This window comes from Cnephaeus nilssonii, assembly GCF_951640355.1.
Source record: "Cnephaeus nilssonii genome assembly, chromosome: 15".
Classification (NCBI taxonomy): domain Eukaryota; kingdom Metazoa; phylum Chordata; class Mammalia; order Chiroptera; family Vespertilionidae; genus Cnephaeus; species Cnephaeus nilssonii.
The window spans coordinates 22306139-22329688 of record NC_137086.1 but is presented as its reverse complement, the minus strand read 5'-3'; the positions used below and the strand labels follow the sequence as shown (position 1 = coordinate 22329688).

At 46.3% G+C, this 23550-nt stretch overlaps 1 protein-coding gene across 2 annotated transcripts in view; it reads left to right on the top strand.

Annotated features, from left to right (window-relative positions):
* The window catches only part of THADA (THADA armadillo repeat containing), a 295937-nt gene that overhangs the window by 241159 nt on the left and 31228 nt on the right, over positions 1-23550 (top strand). For both annotated transcript variants that reach the window (XM_079792262.1, XM_079792261.1), the window contains exons 32-36: positions 2865-3244; positions 4326-4444; positions 4771-4843; positions 7554-7707; positions 12222-12353. In XM_079792262.1, the coding sequence (XP_079648388.1) occupies positions 2865-3244; positions 4326-4444; positions 4771-4843; positions 7554-7707; positions 12222-12353 (858 nt within the window). The remainder of the gene's footprint in view (positions 1-2864; positions 3245-4325; positions 4445-4770; positions 4844-7553; positions 7708-12221; positions 12354-23550) is intronic.

Sequence of the window (23550 nt, the reverse complement as noted above, 5' to 3'; positions counted from 1 at the left end):
CCATCCATCCTTCCTCAAAGTCCTAGAGGAAGCAAATGAGTCTGGGTGCCCAGCTCTTGAGTCCCACAGACGCTGCCTGGAATATCTCTCTTTCAGCTAACAGGTTCCTCTGAAAATTATTCTGAATGGCCTAGACCTTTCTTTCTGTTTTTAATTACGTTTAAAGAGCAGATCTCGGAGCCATGATTCTGACTCCTTTCCAAACAAATGATATCACTTTTTAACCCTTTGCACTTGCTTGCTTTTTTCTCGATTCCTTTATTCTACTCAGGATTTAATTTTTTAAATACCCCATATTTTACAAAGCGCAGCGTAGAATAAAAAAGTGGAGTTTCTTTTCATACAAACTTATTTATTTGGATTTTTTATATTTCAAACTATTGATACATTCAATAACCGTCACACTCGACATCCGAGTGCAAAAGGTTAATGTAGTGTTGTCCTCAGGCAGCAGTGAGTAGGAAGGATAGAGAATTGGTACCTGGAAATCATACCATGGTAGTGTGGTCTTCTTGTTAGTAAATTGTAATGGAATTAGGTTTTTAGGAATTGAAAGTAGAGATGATGACACGAAGGTTGAGGACCCTGGCTCCCTGGGGTTTCCTGCTGCTTTGTAAAGATGCCTGCCCTCCTTCTTGAACTTGGCCTTCTGCAGAGTCTGAGTTAAAAGAAAAGGTGTGTCTGCAGCCATAGATGGCGGATGGTGACCTCCACGGGGCACAGTCATGTTGGAGCCTGAGCCCTCACTTTGCCTCTTGGGGCAAGCTTCTTTTTGAAACAATTTGATGTGTAACATGAATATTTTGTGGTTTTAATTCCAGGATTATTGCAAGCCCGTATGATTTTTTTTTAATTTCACCTTTTTTCCAACTGTTACTTTAATATTTTAAATTTCTATTATGTTTATGATCGTTTTCTAGAAGTCAGTAGTGTTCACTGAGTTATGAGATATCTGAATTTCAACAAGGCATTTAATGAAATCCTGATGTCCTTGTAGATAAAATTCTATGGAAAGAATGGTAAAGTTTAGGGGGATTCATAACTGGGGAGTGACTAGACCCACAGAGAGGTGGTTAGTGAATTGAGAGCTTGGAGTGGGGTGGGGGACAGGGACGGCTGGGAGCTGACTGCCCACAACACTTGTCGAAGGTGTCTGTCCTCCCCGCTGGCCCAGTCCACATTCTCAATACTTATTCGACTGCAGGCATTTATGGCATGCTTGTCAATTTAGGTTTGCCCTATGACTGTGTTGTCTGAAGAATCCTACCTGGTCCATTCTATTTCTTGCCTTTGAATCTTTGCTCAACAGGCAGATAAAATTTAACAGGATATACTTGAGTTTAAAACAAAGAAAGAAGCCTAGGTCTAAGCACTGAGTACAAGGTGTAAGAAAGATGACTCACAGCATCGGTAGACCAAGCAAGAAAAGAAAGACTGTGGTGCTAGTGGGCTTTACGCTCCACCTGACTCAGCAGTGTGATGCAACTCCCGTAGCCTAGTGTCAGAACAGGGAAAGTAATAGTCCTGCTGGCCAGGCCACACGGAGGGTCATGTTCCACTCTTTGGGGCCATCCCTTAAGAGGGGGTGAAGTATGTCCAAAGGAAAGAAGGAAGTTAGAATAGTGAGAGAAGGTAAACCCCACCGTATGGTGAATAGTTGAAGGAAGTAGGGGTGTTTCATCTGGAGAAGACACAAGGGACATAACTGTATTCAAATGTCTAAAGGGCTTATTGGGAACCTCAAAATGCAGAAATAGGCCAGTAGAGCTAATAACAATAGAATAGTCTGTCATGTGAGCTCCAGATCTGTAGGTTTGACCAAGAGCCTCTGAGAAGAGGTGTTGTAGAGGGGATCTGAGCAGCTCAACTTTGAGGCTTGGTGATTTAAGAGGTTACTGAGTTCGTATTGACTAAATGTTGGGGAGGAATGCAAGGAGCACATCTTCCCATGGGAATGTCTTTTGTCCCCCAGGGAGGAAATTATGAGTTACTAAATAGTATGAGTTACCTAAATAGAAATTGTTTCTGAACCAGAAGTTTGAACCTTGGTGGGCAAGTCACTTATTATATCATACTAGAGGCCTGGTGCACGAAATTCGTGCACAGGGGTGTGTCCCTCAGCCCAGCCTGCACCCTCTCCAATCTGGGACCCCTCAAGGGATGTCCGGCTCACAATCCAGGACTGCTGGCTCCCAACTACTCACCTGCCTGCCTTCCTGATTTCCCCTAACGGCTTCTGCCTGCCAGCCTGATCACCCCCTAACCAATCCCCTGCCAGCCTGATTGATGCCTAACTGCTCCCCTGCCAACCTGATTGCCCCTAACTGCCCTCCCCTGCAGGCCTGGTCACCCCTAACTGCACTCCCCTGCAGGCCTGGACCCCCCAACTGCTCTGCCCTGCAGGCCTGGGTCCCCCCCAACTGCCCTTCCCTGCAGGCCCGGTTGCCCCCAACTTCCCTCCTCTGCCGACCTGGTCACCCCTAACTGCCCTCCCCTACAGGCTTGATCGCCCTCAACTGCCCTCCCTTGCAGGCCTGGTCCCTCCCCTGCTGGCCTGATCACCCACAACTGCCCTCCCCTGCAGGCCTGATCCCTCCCAACTGCCCTCCCCTGCTGGCCATCTTGTGGCAGCCATCTTGTGTCCACAAGGGGGCAGCCATCTTTGACCACATGGAGGCAGCCATCTTGTGTGTTGGAGTGATGGTTAATTTGCATATTATTCTTTTATTAGATAAGGATGTGTGAAATGTACTCAGAAAAGATATCTGATAGTCCCACCTACTGTATCTGGAGGCTTGTGTTTTCCCAAGTCCTTTTGTGAAATTTTGAATAAAGTGATTACCTTTGTTTTTTTTGCTTTTTAGTTCTAGAGTATCTTGGCTTATGGGAGGAAGTCAGAAATATCATCTCAAGATCAGAGCTAATAACAGGATTCCCCTATACCTTCACGGTGCCAGGCCTACCTCAGTACCTCCAGAGCCTCACCAAACTAGCCATCGCTGCAGTGTGGGCAGTGGCAGTCCAGGCCGGAGAACCGACACGGGACGTTCCGATCTCCTTCTCTCAGCTGTTAGAGTCTTCCTTCCCTGACGTGCGCCTGCTGACACTGGAAGCCCTGTTGGAAAGGTTTTCAGCAGCAGCCTCTGGATTAGGAGAGAAGGAACTGCCACCTTTGTTGTGGAATATGGGAGGGAAGTTCTTGATGTTGGCAATGAAGGAAAATCACCCAGAATGCTTCTGCAAGGTAAGCCTTTGGTGTACTGACTGCCCCCTTCCACGCCCACACTCTGATGAACCCACCGGAGTGATCAGATTGTGAAGGCAGGGCTGGCTTTGGTTTCTCCAGGAGCAATCAGAAGAAGATTCAGCATCAGGAGGACAAGGACTCTCTTGTTTGGTGTTTGGCATAGTTCCATGCATAGATGGCACTAAGAAAAGTGTTTGATGATGATAATATTGATGACAGACTACCCAGAGGCAGATTGAGAGTAAGCCATTCAACGCTGTAGGGAACAGCATTGACAGTTAGCTGTAGAACGTGTCAGAGGGTGGTCTTTGCTGATGTGGCTATTTGGGGGCAGATAGCCACCTAGAAAGTATAACCAAAAGGAAGGGACACTGACTTAGGAATCCGGACTGCGGGGGCCAAACATGGCAGGGATCTCCCTTTTCCGCGTCCCGCGCAGAAAGAGAGATGAACGAACCGGTTCTAAATGGAGACGGCCAGGGATTGACGGCCAGGGATTGAGAAATATTAGAAATAAAGAAAACAAGACGCAGAAATAGATTCATAAAGCTGGGAGCTGAGTGGATCTTTCTGTGCCTTGCTGAGGCCACAGAACAGATCCAGACTGCAAAGCTGGTGCTTTATTTATAATCAGGGACAAACAAGGTAATCTACAATGTTGTTGTAAGTTTCACTTGTTTTGGCAGCACTTGCTGCCCCTCCCACAGCCCACTAGCTACCCAGGAAAGATCTAGGGAGCAGTCACAAGATCAAGCTTAATTATGCTTAGAGGACTGTGCTCTCCAAGCTGGGACTTGTTTGCGACTTTGCCAGCAGGTCAGTCCAAGGCTTAACCCTATAACCGCTTCCTACACCAGACATCTAGACTCTGATCACAGATCACTAGGGCGCCTCGGGTGTGTCTCTGTTCCACCGTCTTGGTCTCCCAAGGTATTAGGAGGGAACTAAGTCAGGGGAGCTTTTTGAAAGATAGGCCACCCCCCCCCCCCCCCTTATTGTAAGTGATTATCACTTAGCTTCTGAAGACCTTTTCCTGAGGGTTTTGTTTTGTTTTGTTTTTCATGGATCTGGCTCACAGATACTGAAAATTCTCCATTGCATGGATCCCAGCGAGTGGCTTCACCAGACGGAATACTGTATCCATCTAACCCCAAAGGAGTTCTTGAACTGGACCATGGATATTGCTTCCAATGAAAGGTTTGCCCCCAATGATTGCTGTGCTAACTGGGTTCCTCGGTGGCCCATCAGTCAGTTATGTAATGAATTTGAATACAGTCCTGACCTAAAGACTCAGGCCTTATATTTCTCAGTGTCAGTTTAGGAGCATGTTCTAAGCCTAAGCAATAGAAAGATGTCAGAGTATCGTGTTAATAACCAAAAGGTAATTACTTCTGGAGGTGTTTGTGTAGCCACGAGGTGATTTCCAGCCTTCACATCCACATGGATTACTATCTGCAAAAACCGTCTCTGTATAAAATATGCTTGATTTGATTTGGGGGCTGTTTTTGGCTTACTTTTTCTAGGTCTGAAATTCAGAGTGCAGCTCTGAGGCTTGCCTCCAAAGTGATTGCCCACCACATGCGGACGAGTGAAGAGGTAAGGCCAACTCTGCCCCTGATCTCGGGTCCAGAATTTTGTGCTCTTTTTTACCTGGAATGTGTCAGTAGGCAGAAGCACTGTGCTGTGTTTGTGTAACCTCTACAGAAATATTGTTCATGTTGATTTTCACTTTGGGTAAACTTGTAAAGGATTTTTGAGCACCACCTTTGACATTTCTTTTCTCTTATTCTGGGCACATTTGATTAGAGGCCATGAGAAAGCACCACCTCCTACCGATACACACATGTACATATACACACCTAGACCCCTTTTTTCCTGATTTTTCTGTCTAGACTCTTTATTTAGAGAGGGACTAAATAAGTCAATTCCAAGGATTATAAGTCACTAGGATTAGATCATAGTCACTAAGTATGAAAGTATATCGCTATGGCTTGATTTTTCCCCCAGAACACGGCTCAGCTGGAGGCCAATGCACCCCACCTGTGTCACATGTCCTGTGGGGATAAGGTGGAACTACAGTAATCAAAAGATCTTCCTGGGCAGAAGCCTTCCTGGGCAAATGCATGCACACTGAGGGGTATATGAGAAAGGTGCCACATCACATAACTATTATATGTAGAAGGCAGTCAGTACCACCATGAAATCACCTGAGGATCTTGGTCACACATCACCACACTGTGTCATGACATTGCGGATTCTGATGCCTTACAATAAAGCAGCTCTGAGAGAGGTCCTGGAGACACAAAGATGAATAGAGACAGGAGGGACAGTCTAATGAGAGAAAGGAGTGTTCAGTCATGACAGTAAATGCTCTGGTTGGGAGGAGACTGTGGGAATGCAGAGGAGGGAGGGAGTGTTTGGGAGCTGAGGAAGACTTCACAGAGGAGATGTTAAATTCAGAGAACCTGGGCTGAGAGAGAAAACCAGAGGGTGAGAATTAAATAGATTCATGGTTTCCTTTGGTCTGTTACTCAAAGGCAGGCCAGGGGTCCAAAGCCAGCTGGTCATTAGCACACAAAAAGCAAAAAAAGTCAATTGTGTGGGGGGGGGTTAGGGGGATGTTTGTAGGAAGGGAAAGGATTTGCTAAAAAAAATTACAGCCCAGAGGGGGAAAAAACAAGTTCTAAGAAAGTGGTTATAGGGCAGCCAAAAGATATCACTCTCATCTAAAGCCCTTTTTAAACATTTGTCACATGAATCTTAACGACACTGCTTGGTACTTGAATAAACTGATATTTTATGAAAATTGGGAGTTTTCCAGGGAAAGAAAAATTAACAGAACTGCAGAGAAATACATAAAAAGAGTTCCTGGGGAAACCTGGGTTTCTTTGTGCATTGGGAGTCAGAAGCTTCCTTGAGGTCTAAGATGCTCATCAGTTTAGTTCTATGACAACCCGAAGGGCCAGTCATCTCATTTTGAAAATTTAAAGAAGTTTAATTGACAGGGGAAGTAAAGTACATTTGCAACATTAACCTCTTTCTAGAAAAAGTTTAAAAAACAAACAAACACAAGAATTTAAAAGATAGAAACAACCTGAATGTCTCAGCTGCTGAATGGGTAAATGAAATATGGTATGTCTATACAATGGAATATTATTCAGCCATAAAAATACATCCTATTGCATGGATGAACCTAAAAACAAACAAACAAACAAACAAAAAAACATGTTAAGTGAAAGAAGCCAGTCACAAAAGAGCACATATTGTATTGATTCAATTTATATGAGATGTCCAGAAATGGCAGATTCATAGAGACAGAAGATGACTTGTTTAGGGCTTGAGGAAGGAGTAGGTGACAGGATGGAGAATGATAAGTGAAGAGTGTAAAGGTTTCTTTTTTTGGTGATGAAAATATTCTAAAATTTATTGTGGTGATGGTTACACATATGTGTAAATATACTAAAAAACTCTGAATTGCATAGTACTTTAAATGGGTAAATTATATCTCAAAACTGTTACTATTAAAAAAATAGGGCTTTGTTTAAATAATAATGTTAGTTAGGATTACCACTTTAAATGTTGTAACAGAAACTCATAAAGACAGTGACTTAAACCAAGTGAAAGCAGCCCAGAGCAGATAGGGTGGCTTGATAGGGTTTGGATCCCCAGCTGTTAGCCTTGGTGTTTGCTGTCCTCAGCATGGTCCCAGCAGGTTGCTCCAGCTTCCATCATCTTGTCCTTCTTCAGCTAACAGGAAGTAAAACCCAGGAGATGAAGGTCACTCCTATTTTCTAAGGTTTGACCTGAAAAGTGCACAGATACCACTTCCAATGACATCACATTAGTCAGAACTTAATTACATGTTACTCCCAAATTCAAGGAAGTCTGGGAAATGTGTCTTTAGCTGGGTCCCTATATGCTCGGCCAAAATCGGAAGTTCTTTTATTAAAGATAGAAGCATCTGGTTATTGGGGACAATAAGTACTTTTGTTGCCACGGTCTTTCCCCCAAAAGTTTTGTCTTTACTGAAGCTGTCAAGTACACCAGTTTTCTGGTAACCTGATGTGCATCAGAAAAGACTCAAGGAACTCGCTTGCCAGTTATAGTGACTCTGTATTACTGAACGACAAGCCAGATTTTCTTCCCTGGGCTTGCTAATTTCTTCCTTAGTTGGGATGGAAAAACAACTGAAAAACCTTTCCTCCCACTGTGGCGAGAGCTAATTTGCAGATCCGGTTTGGTGTATGTAGTTCATCCCTCTTTTCATGACTGTATCTTCTGAACTGCTCTAATTTTGTGCTTTCAGACCAGGGACTCTGTGGCCCCAAAACTGAAGCAGTGGGTTCAATTGGTCGTCTCATCTTGTGGAGATCATCTTCCCACGGAGTCCAGGCTGGCCGCTGCTGAAGTCCTCACCAGCACCACACCATTTTTCCTCACCAACCCCCATCCCGTGCTTGGTAAGTGTAGTGAGCAGGGGGGTGTCCATTGCACTAAATGTGCTCAAAGTCTGACTAGATACTCCAGGTTGAAAAAGAAGGGAAGATGATCCCTGACCGATTTGGCTCAGTGGATAGAGTGTCAGCCTGCGGACTGAAGGGTCCCAGGTTCGATTCTGGTCAAGGGCATGTACGTTGGTTGCGGGCACATCCCCAGTAGGGAGTGTGCAGGAGGCAGCTGGTTGATGTTTCTCTCATTGATGTTTCTAACTCTCTATCCCTCTCCCTTCCTCTCTGTAAAAATTCAATAAAATATATTTTTTTTAAAAAGGGAAGATGAAAAATGACAGTATACACTATACCTTTACATCTTCAAGTGTATTCCCACCATCTTGGTTCCTACTGTAATCATTGATCACCAACAGCCTCTTAAGTGGCCTCTCTTCTTTTTTTTAATCTTTACCAGAGGATATGTTTTTGTTGATTTTGAGAGAGAGAAACATCAATGTGAGAAACGTTGATTTGTTGCTTCCTATACACGCCCAAGAGGGATCGAACCCGCAACTGAGGTATGTGCCCTGACTAGGAGTCGAACCCATAACCTTTTGATGTATGGATAATGCTCCAACCACCTGAGCCACCCAACCAGGGCTGGCCTCTTTTCTTTCTGTCTCCCCCCCGCTCCCCAAACCATTCTCTTTATGCTCCCAAAAGCTTTTGTGGTCTTTCTGAAATACAGATCTGATCATTTCACTTCACGCTGAAAACCTTTGAGTGGGTTCCCATTGCCTTCAGGATAAAATCTAAATACCCTTTAACATGGCTTATAATGCTCTTCCTGTTCTGTGCCCTGCCTCCCTCTCCCTTCTCATGGGCCAACATGGGCCCCATGAGTCATCAGTAGGGAACAGTTCTGTAAACAAAGTGCTGCTTGACTGACTTCTATTTGTCTTTCAAGACTAGGCCTAACCGTCACCTCTTCCGGGAAGCCTGTTGCAATGATCTTGGTGAGAAATGAATGGGTCAGTGTGAAGCTGGGGCATTGAGGAAAAAGAAAGGACAGCTGGAAAGGATTTAGAAAGTTGAATCAACATGACTTAGTATTGAGGTTCATGTAAAAGGAAGATTCAAGGATGACATCCAGGCTTCTGGCTTAAGTGACTGGAAAGATTGCTGGTGCTTTTCACTTTAGGGTTTTTGTGTGTGTGTGTTTTAATCCTCACCTGAAGATATGTTTTCATTGATTTTATTTATTTTTAAAATATGTTTTTATAGATTTTTAGAGAGAAAGGAAGGGAAAAGCATAAAGAGACAGAAACATTTATGAGAGAGAAACATCATCCATCGGCTGCCTCCTCCATGCCCCCTACAGGAGATCAAGCCCACAACCCAGGCATGTGCCCTGACCAGGAATTGAACTGGGACCTCTTGGTTCCTGGGTTGACGCTCAACTGCTGAGCCACACTGGCACAACTATTTTCATTGATTTTAGAGAGAAAGGAAGGGAAAGGGGGAGGGAGGGAGGGAGGGAGAGAGAGAGAGAGAGAGAGAGAGAGAGAGAGAGAGAGAGAGAGAGAGAGAAACATCGATGTGATAGAGAAACATCCATCTTTGTCTCTCCTACGTGCCCCAACTGGGAATCGTCTAGGGGTTGAACTAGAAACCTGAATATGTGCCCTGACCAGGAATTGAACCCGCTACCCTTTGGTGCACAAGATGACACATGCTCCAACCAACTGAGCCACACCTTCCAGGGCGGAACTTAGTTTGAAGTTTAAGGCATCTCTGGGACATAAAGGTAGAGAAATTTTGAAATCACATGGATGTACAGAGCTTAGTTGGTTTCCAACGATGTTCTCCACCCTCAGGTCTCTTTTCTCATGGCCACCCCCTGTCCTTCAAGAGTAATAATTAGGAAAGAACATTGCATCAATGGTGTTTGAGAAAACCAAGCTTGCCCTAGCCAGTTTGGCTCAGTGGATAGAGTGTCAGCCTGCGAACTGAAGGGTCCCGGGTTCGATTCTGGTCAAGGGCACATGCCTGGGTTGCGGGCTCGATCCCCAGTAAGGGGCATGCAGGAGGCAGACGATCAATAATTTTCTTTCATCGATGATGTTTCCATCTCTCTCTCCCTCTCTCTTCCTCTCTGAAACCAATAAAAATATATTTTTTTAAAAAAAAGGAGAAGAAAACCAAGCTTTAGGAAATCCTAAGAAATTCAAAAGCATCAGGGTTTTTGTTTTGTTTTAATTTTTTAACATTTTTGTAAATTGTGGTTTGTTTTGTTTGTTTTTAAGCATAGGGTTTAATAAAAGGGGAAACCCAGAACCTAAAGCCATGCCTCAATCTAGACCCTGTCCTGTCCTGCCATCTTGTCCCTGTATTATTGTGCTGTGATTCCCTCCCCTCCATTCCTGGAATTCTGTTTTTGTTCGCCTCTTCCATGCCCAGCCCTGGAGGATAAACCACGGTCCCTGCATCCAAAGAGCTTTCGGGGTAGTTGCAGAGAAAGGATTCACAGAATAAAGGAGAGGCCCTTGGTTGATATGCTCAGTGGTTAGAGCAATCAGCCCATGGATCAAAGGGTTATGGGTTTGATTCCTGGTCAAGGGCACATACCTGGGTTGCAGGTTCAATCCCCGGCCCTGGTCAGGGCTCGTGCGGGAGGCAGTGAATCAACGTGTCTCACATGGATGTTTCTCTCTTTCTTTTCCTCCCTCTCTCCTTCTCTTCTTCCCTTCCTTCCCTCCCTCTTCCTCTCTCCAAAAATCAATGGAAAAAATATATTCGGATGAGGATTAACAAAAAAAAAATTTTTTTAAGAATAAAGGAGAAAATTGCTCTTTTAGATGGTGAGGTTCAGATTTGAAGTGTTATTGGAGTTCAGACCAATAAAGTCTCATGTCCCTGGAACTTGCTGGGAAACAAATGTCCTTTTAATTCTTTCTTCTAAGTGACTTCCAGGCCTTTTTTTTACACCCAAATGGGGACTGAAAGGGGACCTTCTGTGATTGTAATTTAATCATTGGGCTCAGAGGAATAAGAACAAAGGTTTATAAACTTTGGTGAAGTTTCTCCAGTGAGAGTAATGTTTTGCAGCACATTTTTGGGGTGACTTTGGCTACTCTAACTAACCCTAGCTCCTATCAGGCAAAATGTGTGTGGAATAACATGGAATTCCTGAGTGAAACTGAGTCTGGGGAAAAAGCCAATGATTCATAATTATGGAACTGGTTATAGCATTATAGGCAATAAGGAAGGAGGTCAGTGGTGGCTGATGGCCTACACGAACATGAGAAATAGGTACCAAACTGAGAGACAAAGGACATGAAAGTGCATGGAACATGTCAAAGACAGAACAAAGTCATTTAAGGAAAAAGAAAAATTGAAATGGACTAGAGGGAAGGTTGAGGTTCTTGAAGGCATAAATGACCATGTTAAAGGGAAAATATTAAACCCTAGAGAACTTTAGAATGGATAGATTCTGAAAGACTGAGTAATATTTAAAGCCAGATTTATAACAGAAAAGAGAGACCAGAACCACAGAGGAAGCCATTGCTGTTCTTGGTCTGACTGAAGCGCCAGTGACTGATACCAGGTTCTCCGTGGACAGACAGGGAGAGGATGGGCTAAGGAGAGCTCTTAGGACAGAGCTGGTTCTCCATTGAAGGCCAGGGATGTTGCGTGGCGGGCTTCCCAGGCCCTCCACTGTGATCCTCCACAAGCCTGGTCCACTCCACCTGCACATGTACCCTTTGTGTGAGGTCCTGCCCACCTCCCTCATGACTGCTTTGGTTACACCAGTCCACTGTGGTCTCTCCCTGTGCTGAGTCACAGCCACACATTTCCATCCCTGACTTCTCATTGCCCTGTGTTCTTGACTTGATGTTCTTTTCAGATGCTCAGAGATAGACACTGTCTTTTCTGGTTCCATCGTCCACAGCAGCACCTAGCAAGGGACTAAACACAGTCCCTGCCGAGGGGTAATGGTGGTCAGGTAGTGGGACCCACAGAGACATGATATGGGCTAGTGCCTTTATCCTGGTTCCTTCCCTTTTTTCCATTCTTACCCCCAAAGCGTAATCTTGATTGAAAATTGCTTTCAGAATATATAAGCTCAGTCACTCATATCAACACTGGGCTAGTTTCCCCAAAGCACCCTTGATGCATAATGTTTCATTCCTGATAATTGTGAGTCATTGTGGACAGCTTAGGCCCAGGGCCTTAGTCAGCCAGGCCGCACCTTCTGGGGGGCCTTGCCTGTGACTGGTTGCCTCCAGAAACCTTCATCCCTCAAAAAAAAAAAAAAAAAAGAAGAAGAAGAAGAAAGAAAAGACACTTTAAAACCTTCCCCCTTAGGGCTCGCTCTCTCTCTGTGTTTATCTGACTCTCAGATCGTCCTTTCTTGGAATATCCAGGAAAACAGGAATGGCAGTTGCTCATTAAATACTGTTCTCCACCATGCATTTAAAGTGGTATTTGTACCTGCTTGTAAGTTGCATCCTAGGTAACTGGACTCCTTTCTGTCACCTTAGGACTGCAGGATACACTTGCCCTTTGGAGGTGTGTCCTCACCCTCCTGCAGAGTGAGGAGCAAGCCGTCAGAGATGCCGCCACGGGAACAGTGACGACCGCCATGTCACAAGAGAACACCTGCCAGTCAACAGGTACCTCCTTCTGCTTCCACAGTGCCTATTGCTCTTAGCCAGGGGTTGGCACTCTTTTTTGGTGAAGGGTCACAGTGACTATATCAGGCTTTGTTGGCCATTCAGTCTCTGTGTCTGTCTCTGAAACTGCCAGTTTAGTGGGAAAGCAGCCTTAAACAACAGGTAAACAAGTAGGCATGGCTGTTCCAATAAAACTTTATTTACAAAAACAGGTGGCTGCCGAGATGTGATCTGCTAGCCAGACTCCTGCTCTAGGATATCATAGAGAAAAATTATTTTCAAAGATAGAAATCTAATAAACAGTGCCTTTTGTCAGTTACACTGTCATCCTTTTTAATAAGGCCAAGTCTTGATTATCTGTGTGGTTACATAACCCAGACATCATAGATCCATCATTGTGTTCCTCCGTGAGTTTTTAATAACTACGGAAACAGATGAGTGTAATCTAGAGTCTCCATTTTGTGCCTTGGCTTCTCTTTTTTAAAAAAATTATTTATTTATACATTGATTTTAGAGAGAGAGAGGAAGTGGGAGGGTGAAAGAGAGATAAAAAAAATATTGATTTGTTATTCCACCAATTCATGCATTCATTAGTTGATTCCTATATGTGCCCTGACTAGGGATTGAACCTGCAACCTTGGGGTATCAGGACGATGCTCTAACCAACTGAACTACCCAGCCAGAGCCCTTGGCTCCTCATTTGGTGGTGATATTAACCCAGGAAGTAGAAGAGGAGCAGCCTAGGTGAATAGTTCTAAGTTCATAGCCCTGGGGCCCTGGTTATCTGTATGTGATAGCAAATGCTATGGAAACAAAAGGGAATTTTGGCTGTAGGTGGAAAATGGGCTGTTGGATGGAAGGGACAGGAGGCAAGGTCATACCTCTGGACAAATGGCCATCTGAGAGGGTGACCTCTCTGGTGCATTTAGGACTGGGTGTCAGGAAAGATCTGAGTCAGCCGTCCCAAAAAAAGCAAGAACATCATTTTGAGGCAAGGGCGTCACAGGCTGAGCAAAGAAATTTGCCTAGTGGACAGCAGAATGATAGTGGAAACAGCCAGACAGTGTTTGTAACCAGCTCAGGGCCCCTCTTCCCCATGGTTAGGGCTGCGGCCCCTAGAAGCTTTCCTTGGAATGCGTGACTTTCCCAGCACCTCAGCCCACCGTTGTAATGGTCTGGGTACTTTTCTCTGCACATGTGAGAGAAGCTAGTTTTTAAATAATCTCTCAGTGACATTACTCTAGAGCAGGTGTAGCCTCTCTGTGGGAAAACATTCCGATTTGTTATGTACAAGTAGTCTTCTCTGACACCCCCGATCCCAACCTGTCCAAGTTCCTCAATACTTAAAATTCTGCCAGTATTGATTCTTTTTCAAATTGTGGGTTTTCCTTAGGACACATAGGGCACCCGGCGAGTCCTCGGTTAACATTTATTTAGTGGCATATAATACTAGATTACTCTAGGACCCTTTCCCCTAAAGCTAGGAAAGACCATTTCATAGTGGAATTCTAGGTGGACTTCTTCCCTCCTAATCTTTATAGTATTTGCCCTACTATTATTTATTTCAGAATTTTTCCAAGTGTATTTATAGTAAAACTGTATTATCATCTTCTCCCTCCTTCTCTGAATTTTTTCTCAAGAAATAGAAATCAATAATCACTTATTGAGTGCCTTTGCATATGAAATTCTATATGTGAAAGCCTCTGAGGGAATACTAAATGCAAAAGGCTACATTTGTCTTTGCATTCCTTATCTTAGTCTATAAAAAAGGACTTGAGGTGTGAAAAACAAGAAATCTATAGCAACTGAATGTAGTACTCTATGTTACCCTGAAGCAGACCTGTACCCTCTGGAGGGGTGAAAAGCCATATAGGAAATTATGAGAATAACTGACAACATTGAAATATTATCTAGAGATTAAAATCAGTGTTACATTTCCTGAATTTGATGGCTATACTGTGGTTTTGTAAGAGAACATTATTGTTCTTAGGAAATCCACAACTGAAATATTAAGGGGTAAAGAGGCATTAACACCTGTAACTTACTCTCAAATGGTTAAAAAAATAAATAAAACTATGTGTGCATATAAATAATAAACACAGATATGGAGTTTCTATAGCTGTATCTTTTCAGTATACTTGAAATTATTCCAAAATAAAATGTTTTTTTTAATCCAATTCCACAACTACAAAAGACCAATATGGTATATATTGATAGACCATCTGACTGGTTTATCAACAATTAACACCCCCCCCCCATGTGATTCCTGTAATTTCTCCCTAAATTATATAAAAACATCCCCCCCTTGTTTTTGTTTAAACATATTTTGAGTGAATTTTTGCATCTAAAAAAATTAAACTCAAGCCATAGTCTTCAGATTCAAAGGTCTCAGCAACATAAGGTCACTGTGTAGGGACACTGAGCAGTTCCCTCAGCGTGCCCTGTGCTGCCTGATAGCTCCCCTCAGCCAGAACCTCCTCAATACAGCTTGATTTTCTTTTCTTTTTTTAAAATATATTTTTATTGATTTCAGAGGTGAAGGGAGAGGGAGAAAGAGATAGAAACATCAATGATGAGAGAGAATCATTGATTGGCTGCCTCCTGCACACCTCCCACTGGAGATCGAGCCCACTACCCAGGCATGTGCCCTAATTGGGAATCGAACCATGACCTCCCAATTCATAGGTCAACGCTCAACCACTGATCCACACCGGCTGGGCTACACAGCTTGATTTTCTTAAGCAAAAAATATGCATCTGTTTGCTTTAGATTGAAAAGTAGCTGAGGACTGACGATCACCCTGATTTTTCACTGTAGTCAGAATCTGACTGTCAGATGGTTAGCCAGCTGATTTAGCAGAACAACATTGTCTTATTTTGACATCTCTCAAGGATATCAAACAACTAATGGCAATTTTCCACATTCCTTGCTGTACCAAGTTAATTATCACTATTAAATCTTGATTTCCTTGGAAATATGTCATTAATTTTTGTCCCCAAGTCAGTTGTTTAATAAACGTCACAGTAAAATAACATTATTAAATTATATTAATATTTAGATCTTTTTTGAGGCTAAATATTGATTGAAAAATTTAAGTAAATTAATTCTTACTTTTCATGCTAAGAAAAAGTAAAACAGGAGGACTCTCTGCCTGTGAGATCTCATCCTGTGAGAAGGCTGGATGAGGACAGAAAGGGCTGTGCACTCGCACTGTCCCCAGCCTGAGAGAAGAACTGGCCCGAAGGTAGGGATAAAGGGGACCCAGATGAGAGCATTCAACACAGAAGGAAAAGCAGAGCCCAAACCTGGAGTTGGGATAACTCGGGAGCTGATGGGGAGCAACATGTGGACCTGTGTGGCCAGAACAGAGATGAGGGCAAGGGCAGTACAGAAGGAGGTAAAGCTAGGAAGGCAGGGGCACCTACATCGGTGATGGTCTTAAATGCCGAGCCAAGGCTAAGCAGGAGTAATGTTGCCAGAAATGTGTATGTGAGCTGCATCAGGGCTGGGGGTGAGGGGGGTGGAAATTTTGAGGCAGAGAGACCAACTGGAAATTGGTAGCAAAAGTCCTCACCACTATCAGTGGTGATGGGGGGTAGTAGACTCAACAGGATTTGGGGGCTGGTCCTGTGGGGAGTGGAAGACAAGGGGAAGTGAAGATGACTTCAAGGTTGCAAACCTACCAAGCCGTGCCTCTGGCACTGATGGAGCAGTTAGGCTGTGGCGTTCTAGGAAGTCAAACTACTGGGAATCGGGAAAGGCACTCAGAGGCCACAAGTCACTGTGCTCTGGGACAGAGTATCCCGTGGGCTGTGGAGAGATGGGCAGCGGACATTGAGAGAGCAAAGAGGGAACTTGATCTGCTGTAGGAACAGACTGAACTGTCCAGCTCTGCCCTGCCCTCCCCACACACTGCACAGTTGGCCTGGGAGCCCAGCACTCCTTAACCGGCCCCATTATTGATCCCAGGGGGCACAGGCTAGAAACGGTGGAAGAAGAAGAGGCAAACATTAACTGTCGTCCATCACCCTAGCCTGTTGCCTTGAACACAGTTGGCCTCAAGTATAGATTTGTGGAATGAATTGGTCAATGACTCTGGAAGGCGCAGGGGAAGTAACTCTGTGTTTACATAGCTCTGTGAGGATGGATTTGTTATCTCTTTTGCCTCCTGATTTCTCCTGCTGTCCACGGGGTCACCAGGAAGGTGAAGCTCACAGCATATTAGCAACATTCTGAGCACCACCTGAGCTCCCTTCCCTTTGGAAAGAGGACTTCAGAAAGCCCCAGCAGTGGGACCCTCGCCACTCCTTACCTCCCGCTCCTCTGTGGCGTGGCTCAGGGATTGAGCATCCACCTATGAACAAGGAGGTCACAGTTCAATTCCTGGTCAGGGCACATGCCTGGGTTGTGGGCTTGATCCCCAGTGGAGGGTGTGCAGGAGGCAGCCAGTCAATGATTCTCTCTCATCATTGATGTTTCTATCTCTGTCTCTCTCCTCCCTTCCTCTCTGAAATCAATAAAAAATATATATATATATTTTTAAAAAGTGGCCTTTCTAGGACTCAAGTGTAGGTGATTGGACTTTGTAGCCAGGTGGAAAAGTGGGCAGGACTCCAGGAGAGGCCCCACTTCCTCCTCTCCCTCTCTGACTTGACTCCAAGCCTTGAAATGCTCGGGAAAGGGCTCAAACTTCAAGAACAGGAGACGCTCAAGGCCGTGGACTCTGCGGTTCCCACTTCCCTGGGCTCCCCCACCTTCCGCTCAAGCAGCTCATAGTGTCTATTTCAGACACTATATCACGTCAGGTTTCATTTGAACAAGGACCGCCATGTGAGGAAAAAACAACCTGGACAACATTTAACTCACTAAATCTGAGTGATTCTCAAGTTAGGCAGACAGAGTTCTGGGGGGAGTAGCAGGAGAGGAACTCCCGAAGGGCCCAGCTGTAACAGGCTGCATTTGGAGAAAGAGGGGATGAAAAAACACCTTTAAAAATCTCTAGAGAGCTAGAAAACGGCCAGAACCCAGCAATTTGGGGTTTATCCCGTGACCTCACCCCCCAGCAGGTGTCTGGGCCTTTCATTTCTGTAGAGCCCTTGGACTCCAGTGCAGGTTTTGGGCAGCTTTAAAATGCTATGCTGCAGTCAGACTTGAGGACTCCGGTACAGAAGGACAGATGGCACAGAACTAAGGTGTCCCGCAGGGGTGGCTAGATCTGGAGGCCCATAGGTGGAACCTACATGCTCGCCTAGCAGAGGAATGGGGTTCTGTGAGCTGGATGAGGAGGGGCAGGGCAGCAGGGTGTGGCTTTCTAAACCCCTCCGGAGACTCCCTGCCTCCCAGCATGGGGTCTCCTTCCACTGGGGAGGCCTAATTCAGGCGGCCTCCTCCCTTCCCCCAGTTCCATTAGTGAGTTTCGGGGAAAAGTTTCTGATAACAAACAGTGGGCTTTAGCTGATGCAGGATAAGAATGAGAAGCTAGTTAACAAGGGGGCCCCCAAACCTCAAACCCATTGTCAGTTTAGGTTCCAGAAAGAGGACTTCTTGGTAGAAACTTTGTTTTAATTGAGATATAATTGACATATGAGATAGAAACTTTCTTACAAAAAAATGGTAAAAGACTTAAGAGACGGAGATGGGAGGGAGAGGAAGGGAGGCAGGGGAAGCAAGGGCTCATCCAAGAGCAAGTGCGGGGGAGGGGGTTCTCCTCCTCGGAGTACTGGCTCCAAGTCCTTCTGATCCCTCCCTCCCAGCAGGCCCCTTACCCACAAAAGGGCCTGTAAAACCTGCTGATTCTGCCAAATAGAAAAGTGTTTAGTGGTAAAGCATTAAATCCCACCTTTTCTGCAACAGCTGGCCATCCAGCATCGCCCTCTCCTCTGCATCCCTGTGGTATTCGGTTATTGTACCACCCCAAATAGCCCTTGATTTTCTACTCTTTTATTATTTCCTCTTTCATGTGCTTGATTTTGTTTTATCTTCCCAACTTTCCCATGGGGTTAGAGACTGACTTCCATTAGGTACACAGTGGGTGGTCAGTTTGTGTTGATGGACTGACCTTTCACCAGAGCAGGCCACCGAACCGTAATTGCCTTGGTCAGCCCCAAGTTCTCTAAGGAGCTTAGGGTGCCCTTGGAAACAAGAATGAGCTCCAAAACAGGCACATGGACCCTCCCTGCTAGAACCAGCTCAAGGGGCAATGGTTTTCTTTGCTCCCTCCCTGCGAACTCTGAGTGACTCAGTCTCCGGGTCCTTCCCGTTAGCTCTCAGGTCTGAGTCTCAGGCTGAGGGCCAGGGAGCCAGCCAGGGGCTGCAGGGGCCCTGGCCTGGGTTTACTGGGAGATACCACAGTAGCCTCTGTGCTTGGTGTGGGGACCCGCAGAGACTCCGAAATAATGGTAGAGCTTAGCAGGGAGGTGGGAGGGTGGAAACAGGAGCAGCAGGTAGAAAATTGAAACTCGGAGGTTAGAGAATGGGGCAGGAAGCAAGTGGCATTGTGGGCTGAGCTGAAAGTTACATGGGCCAGGTGAAGAAAAGACCCAACTCCTGCTCAATTTCCCCCAAAATGTGCTCCTCCTGCACACCCTTCCCCCCTTGCACACATACACACGTGCACCGTCGTCACCCACACAGAGCTAAAGAGCCAGCATGAGAGGATGTACACATCTCACATGCTCCTATCCTTGAGCAAGCAGCCAGGCAGGCCGGGTCACGGTGACATTACACTGTGGCCCCACGGTGACCTCGTCAGCCAAGCCCTGGACCTGTGGGACTTTGTGCTGAGTCACAGACAGTTCCACCCTGGAACCTCTGGAGCTGCCCACCCAGCCCCCCTGCCTACCCAGCACCTGCCCCGTGGGAGGCCCTGTGCTTGTTTCAATTCCTGCAAGTTCATGGGTCGTGTCCTGAAAAAACGGCTCTCTGAATGCGGCTCCCTCCTACCTCTGCCTTTCACGTGGGTCTTTTCTAAGCCCCTTGGATACACAGTCTCCAAAGTGTCTTTTCTCCTCTGCGGTACCAGAGCCTGGCCCCAGACTCCATTTTAGAGGGCCTGTAAGCTCAGTGATACGCTCTTAGATGTATGTACCAAGTATGTTTTTTCTGGAGAAGAGCAACCCAAGAAAGTTAAGAACCACTACACTAGAATGTACCCTCAAAGCTGTCTCCAAGCCTGACCTCAGTTCCTGAAACAGCTAATCTTATCTGCCCCTCTCCTTTCTTTGTGCCTATTTTAAAATTCTAAGTTGTTTCCTCACTGCTCTTCTCACGTCTCCCTAGATCAGGCGTCCTCAAACTACGGGCCGCGGGCCACATACGGGTGTTTTTGCCATTTTGTTTTTTTACTTCAAAATAAGATATGTGCAGTGTTGCATAGGAATTTGTTCATAGTTTTTTTTTAAACTATAGTTCGGCCCTCCAACGCTCTTTGGGACAGTGAACTGGCCCCCTGTTTAAAAAGTTTGAGGACCCCTGCCCTAGATGGTCCACAGCTTTTCTTTTATTATTTAAATATGAAGAAGCCCACCAGGCGTGTCAACCCAGGAACCAAGAGGTCACTGGTTCGATTCCCAGTCAGGGCACATGCCTGGGTTGCAGGCTCAATCCCCTGTAGGGGGCAGGCAGGAGGCAGCCGATCAATGATTCTCTCTCATCATTGATGTTCCTATCTCTCCCTCTCCCTTCCTCTCTGAGATCAATAAAAATATATTAAAATAAATAAATAAATAAATAAATAAATAAATAAATATGAAGCAAAAGTGGTGACATCAAGTACATTCATTCATTCATTCAAAAAATATTTACATATATTGACTGTCCACCAGGCTTGTTTCGTGTTCCACCATCGTCTCTTACCTGGACTTCTGCAAAACCTCCAGCCTGGTCTTCCTGCCTCTGCCCTTGTCCGCCTCCACCCATTGTCCACGTGGCTCTGAAAGGGCTCTTAGGGAGCAGGTCAGATGATGTTGCCTCCGGCTCAGAACTCACCCTTGGCTTCCCTTCTTTCTCAGGATAAAACCCAACTCCTGAAGTAACATTCAAAGCCTACCCGGCCTCTCTCTCCAACCTCGGCTCCTGCAATGCCCTCTCCCTCTCTTTCTCTGCTCCAGCCACTCCAGCCTTCGGTGGGGTTCTCCAGCTCACCAAGCTCATTCAGGCCTCAGGGTCTGTGCACCAGCTGCTCTGTCTACTTGGAATGGTCTTCCCTGGTCCACACAGCTGACTCTCTGCATTTCAATCTCAGCCTCAGTGTCATCTCCACAGAGAGCTTGCCTTGACCACTCACCCCCTATTTGCTGTTACTTCACCCCCTGGTTTAATTCTCTGCATAGTCCTTTCACTACCTTATTATTTTTATTGTTTATTTACCTTGTTGTTTGTCTCCCTCCATGAGCACAAAATGATTTTTTGTCTGTTTAGCTTGCTTCTGTATTCCTGGAACCTGGCATTTAATAGATGCTAAGAAAAAAAAAATCACCATTAGATAATCAACTGAATGAAAGAATGGAGGAATGTATCACATTAGTTAAACACAATAAAGAGATTAGTGTTTTTAGAATCAAACTGAGCCTTGAGTTGGAGCTGTTTGGATTCAATTGTGAAATTCCCCTGAGGTGGTGGATCCTTGCTCTGGAGATTAAATCAACTGCCCTTGGCTCCACCTCTTCCCAGAGACTTGACTTCAACCAGGAGTGGATAAGCCTCTAGTGAGGCTAGGCCACTGTGGCAGAGCCTGGGCCAGCTCCACCTTTCCCTCACCATTCCTCCCTGTCCCATGCTGCATGGAATTTCTTGGGCACGAGTTTCCTCCCCAGGGGCCCGAGGCCCCACGGGCCCAGCACGAGAAAGTCCTTTGAGTGGATCATCAGGGGGAGTCGGGTCTGGGTCCAGTGCGAATGAATCCATCTGGGAGGCAAAGGCTGGCGGCAGCAGCTCGAGAATGGGCTCCTTCCTCCTGGGCCTCTGTCTGGCCGTCTTCCCCGCTCTGCGGAGGCCAGCGGTGGGGTGGGGAAGGAGAACATTACCCTCGGATGCCCCTGCTTCGTTTTACCTCTGCATCCTCACAGCCACTCTATGAAATAGTTTACTGTTTTCTCCATTTTATTTTATTGGTTTGTTTATTTTAATCCTCACTCAAGGATATTTTTCCCATTGATTTTTAGAGTGAGTGGAAGGGGAAGGGAGAGATAGAGAAACACTCTTGTGAAAGACACATCGATTGGTTGCCTCCCACTTGCCCCCAACCAAGGGCCGCGAACCTGCAGCTGAGGTATGTGCCCTTGATCAGAATCAAACCTGGGACCCTTTCGTCCAAAGGACAACTCTCTATCCACTGAGCAACGCCGGCCAGGGATTTTTCTTCATTTTAAATGTGAAGAGCCTGGAATCCAGAGGGTTGAAGTCATGGGCCCAAGGTTCTATGGAAGATGCATGGAGCCAGAATTGGAGCTCAGGTGCCCGTGTGACAAAGGCCTTGCACTCTCAGCAGCCTCTAGGAGCTGGGAGTTAATGAGAAAGGGGATGTTGAAGGTCTTCTAAACTCACTGTTGTGTTTGAAAGGAAGACACCGGAATCTTAACTGAGCAAATGGATTGGGAACCCAAGGGTTCGGATAGAGCTTGTCCTTGGGAAGGAAATAGAAGTTGTGGTCGCCAGGGCGGGTGCAGCCAGGGGTGGCAGAAGACCTACATCAAGGTGGCTGTGTCCCCACTTTCCAGTCCCCTTCCTAGATGACTCGAGGGCTTAGAGCCCTAACTTACAGGTGGGAAATGAGGTCTAAGGCCCAGGCACAGACACAGAGCAGTGCTTCTCTCTACTGCTCCCAAGCCTTGGTTCAGAAAGGGGGTGACAGAAATGTAGGAGTACCCACAGAACATCCATCTCCTGGGTTGGAGAGCACCCACCAGGGGTGAAATGGGCGCTGTGGGTGAGGCGGAGGAAAGGAGCCTGCCTAGAAGAGAGGGCTTGCAGGAAGCCCCACATCCCAGGGATGGGAGCACAGAGTGTTCTGTGAAAGCAGGCATCTCCCAGCAGTTAAACCACACCCTGCAGCCAGCCCTGGCCTCCTGGGCGGACCCCTCTCCCAGGGCTGACTGGGTGTTCACTGATATTGTCAGTAGGGTTCCAGGGGAGGAAACACAAGATGTTTGGAATTGCAGCACTCACTCCCAGGCCGACCTCCGGCATAGCCCAGACAGTGAGGAGAGAGGGCTGGTGAAGGAAGACACTACACCGGAACTAGTTCTCTCTTTTCTCATTTATTCCTTCAAAATGAAGATGCTTGATCAAGGCAGGAGCCGGTTCCCCCGACCCCCACCCTCTCCCCAGTCTCAGTGGAGCGTGTCAGCATGTACCACATTGCCTTTCCTGTCAGTTGCTGACCAGGGAGCCTAGGCCCTTGACGTGCACCGGTGTCTCAGTGGGTGCGTCACTGGCAGCTGGCTCGCTGATGTGCAGAAACAGATGCAAACTAATGCTCCTGTCTTAAATCTGGGAGCAGGTTGCCGCTGCCGCTGAGTACCTGGCTGGGCCTGGTTGCTAGGGTTCTGGGATTGTTTCCATGGCCTCCCAGTGACTAAGCCCCAGAGAGACAACAACAAGCTCCTCTCAAGGAAATGAGGGTCAGTTTTGTATCATTTTGTCTCCACTGTTGCTGTTCCTGAGAGCCAAGCTCCCCGGCCCAAGGTGACTGACCCCTGAGGGTGACGATAAGTCCACGGTCTGGAGCTTAGGCCATCTGGCGCTGACGCGCTGCAGAGCTCAGTCTTCCCTCTGAGTCAGGGCAGACCCAGTGCCCGGTGGTCCTCAGTCTCCCACTCTCGACCTCAGCTCCCCTCTCCTGTGCTTCCTTTCTGACCTCAGGGGCCTGCACTGCCCTCAGGCAGGCCACGGCAGGATGCAGGGTTCCTCTTTTCACTGTCACGGGCTGTTTTCCTTTTTGAACCTCAGCCAGTTGCCAGAGTAGGGCCACCTCGCTGTCAGGATGACCAGATGGGCCTGGGCTGGTTAGAATGGCTAAGGAGTCCCGCTGGCCCTTCCTACGCACTCCCTCCTCTCCTCCCATCGCCACCGACTTCTGCCCTTTCCCCATCCAAGGCCGTTCACTTCCAGCCTTGCCAGGGGCTGAGCCTCCTTCCTCTGGCCCCAACAGTCAAATAATTGTCAAGTCACTACATAGCTGTTGCCTGAGAAAGTACAT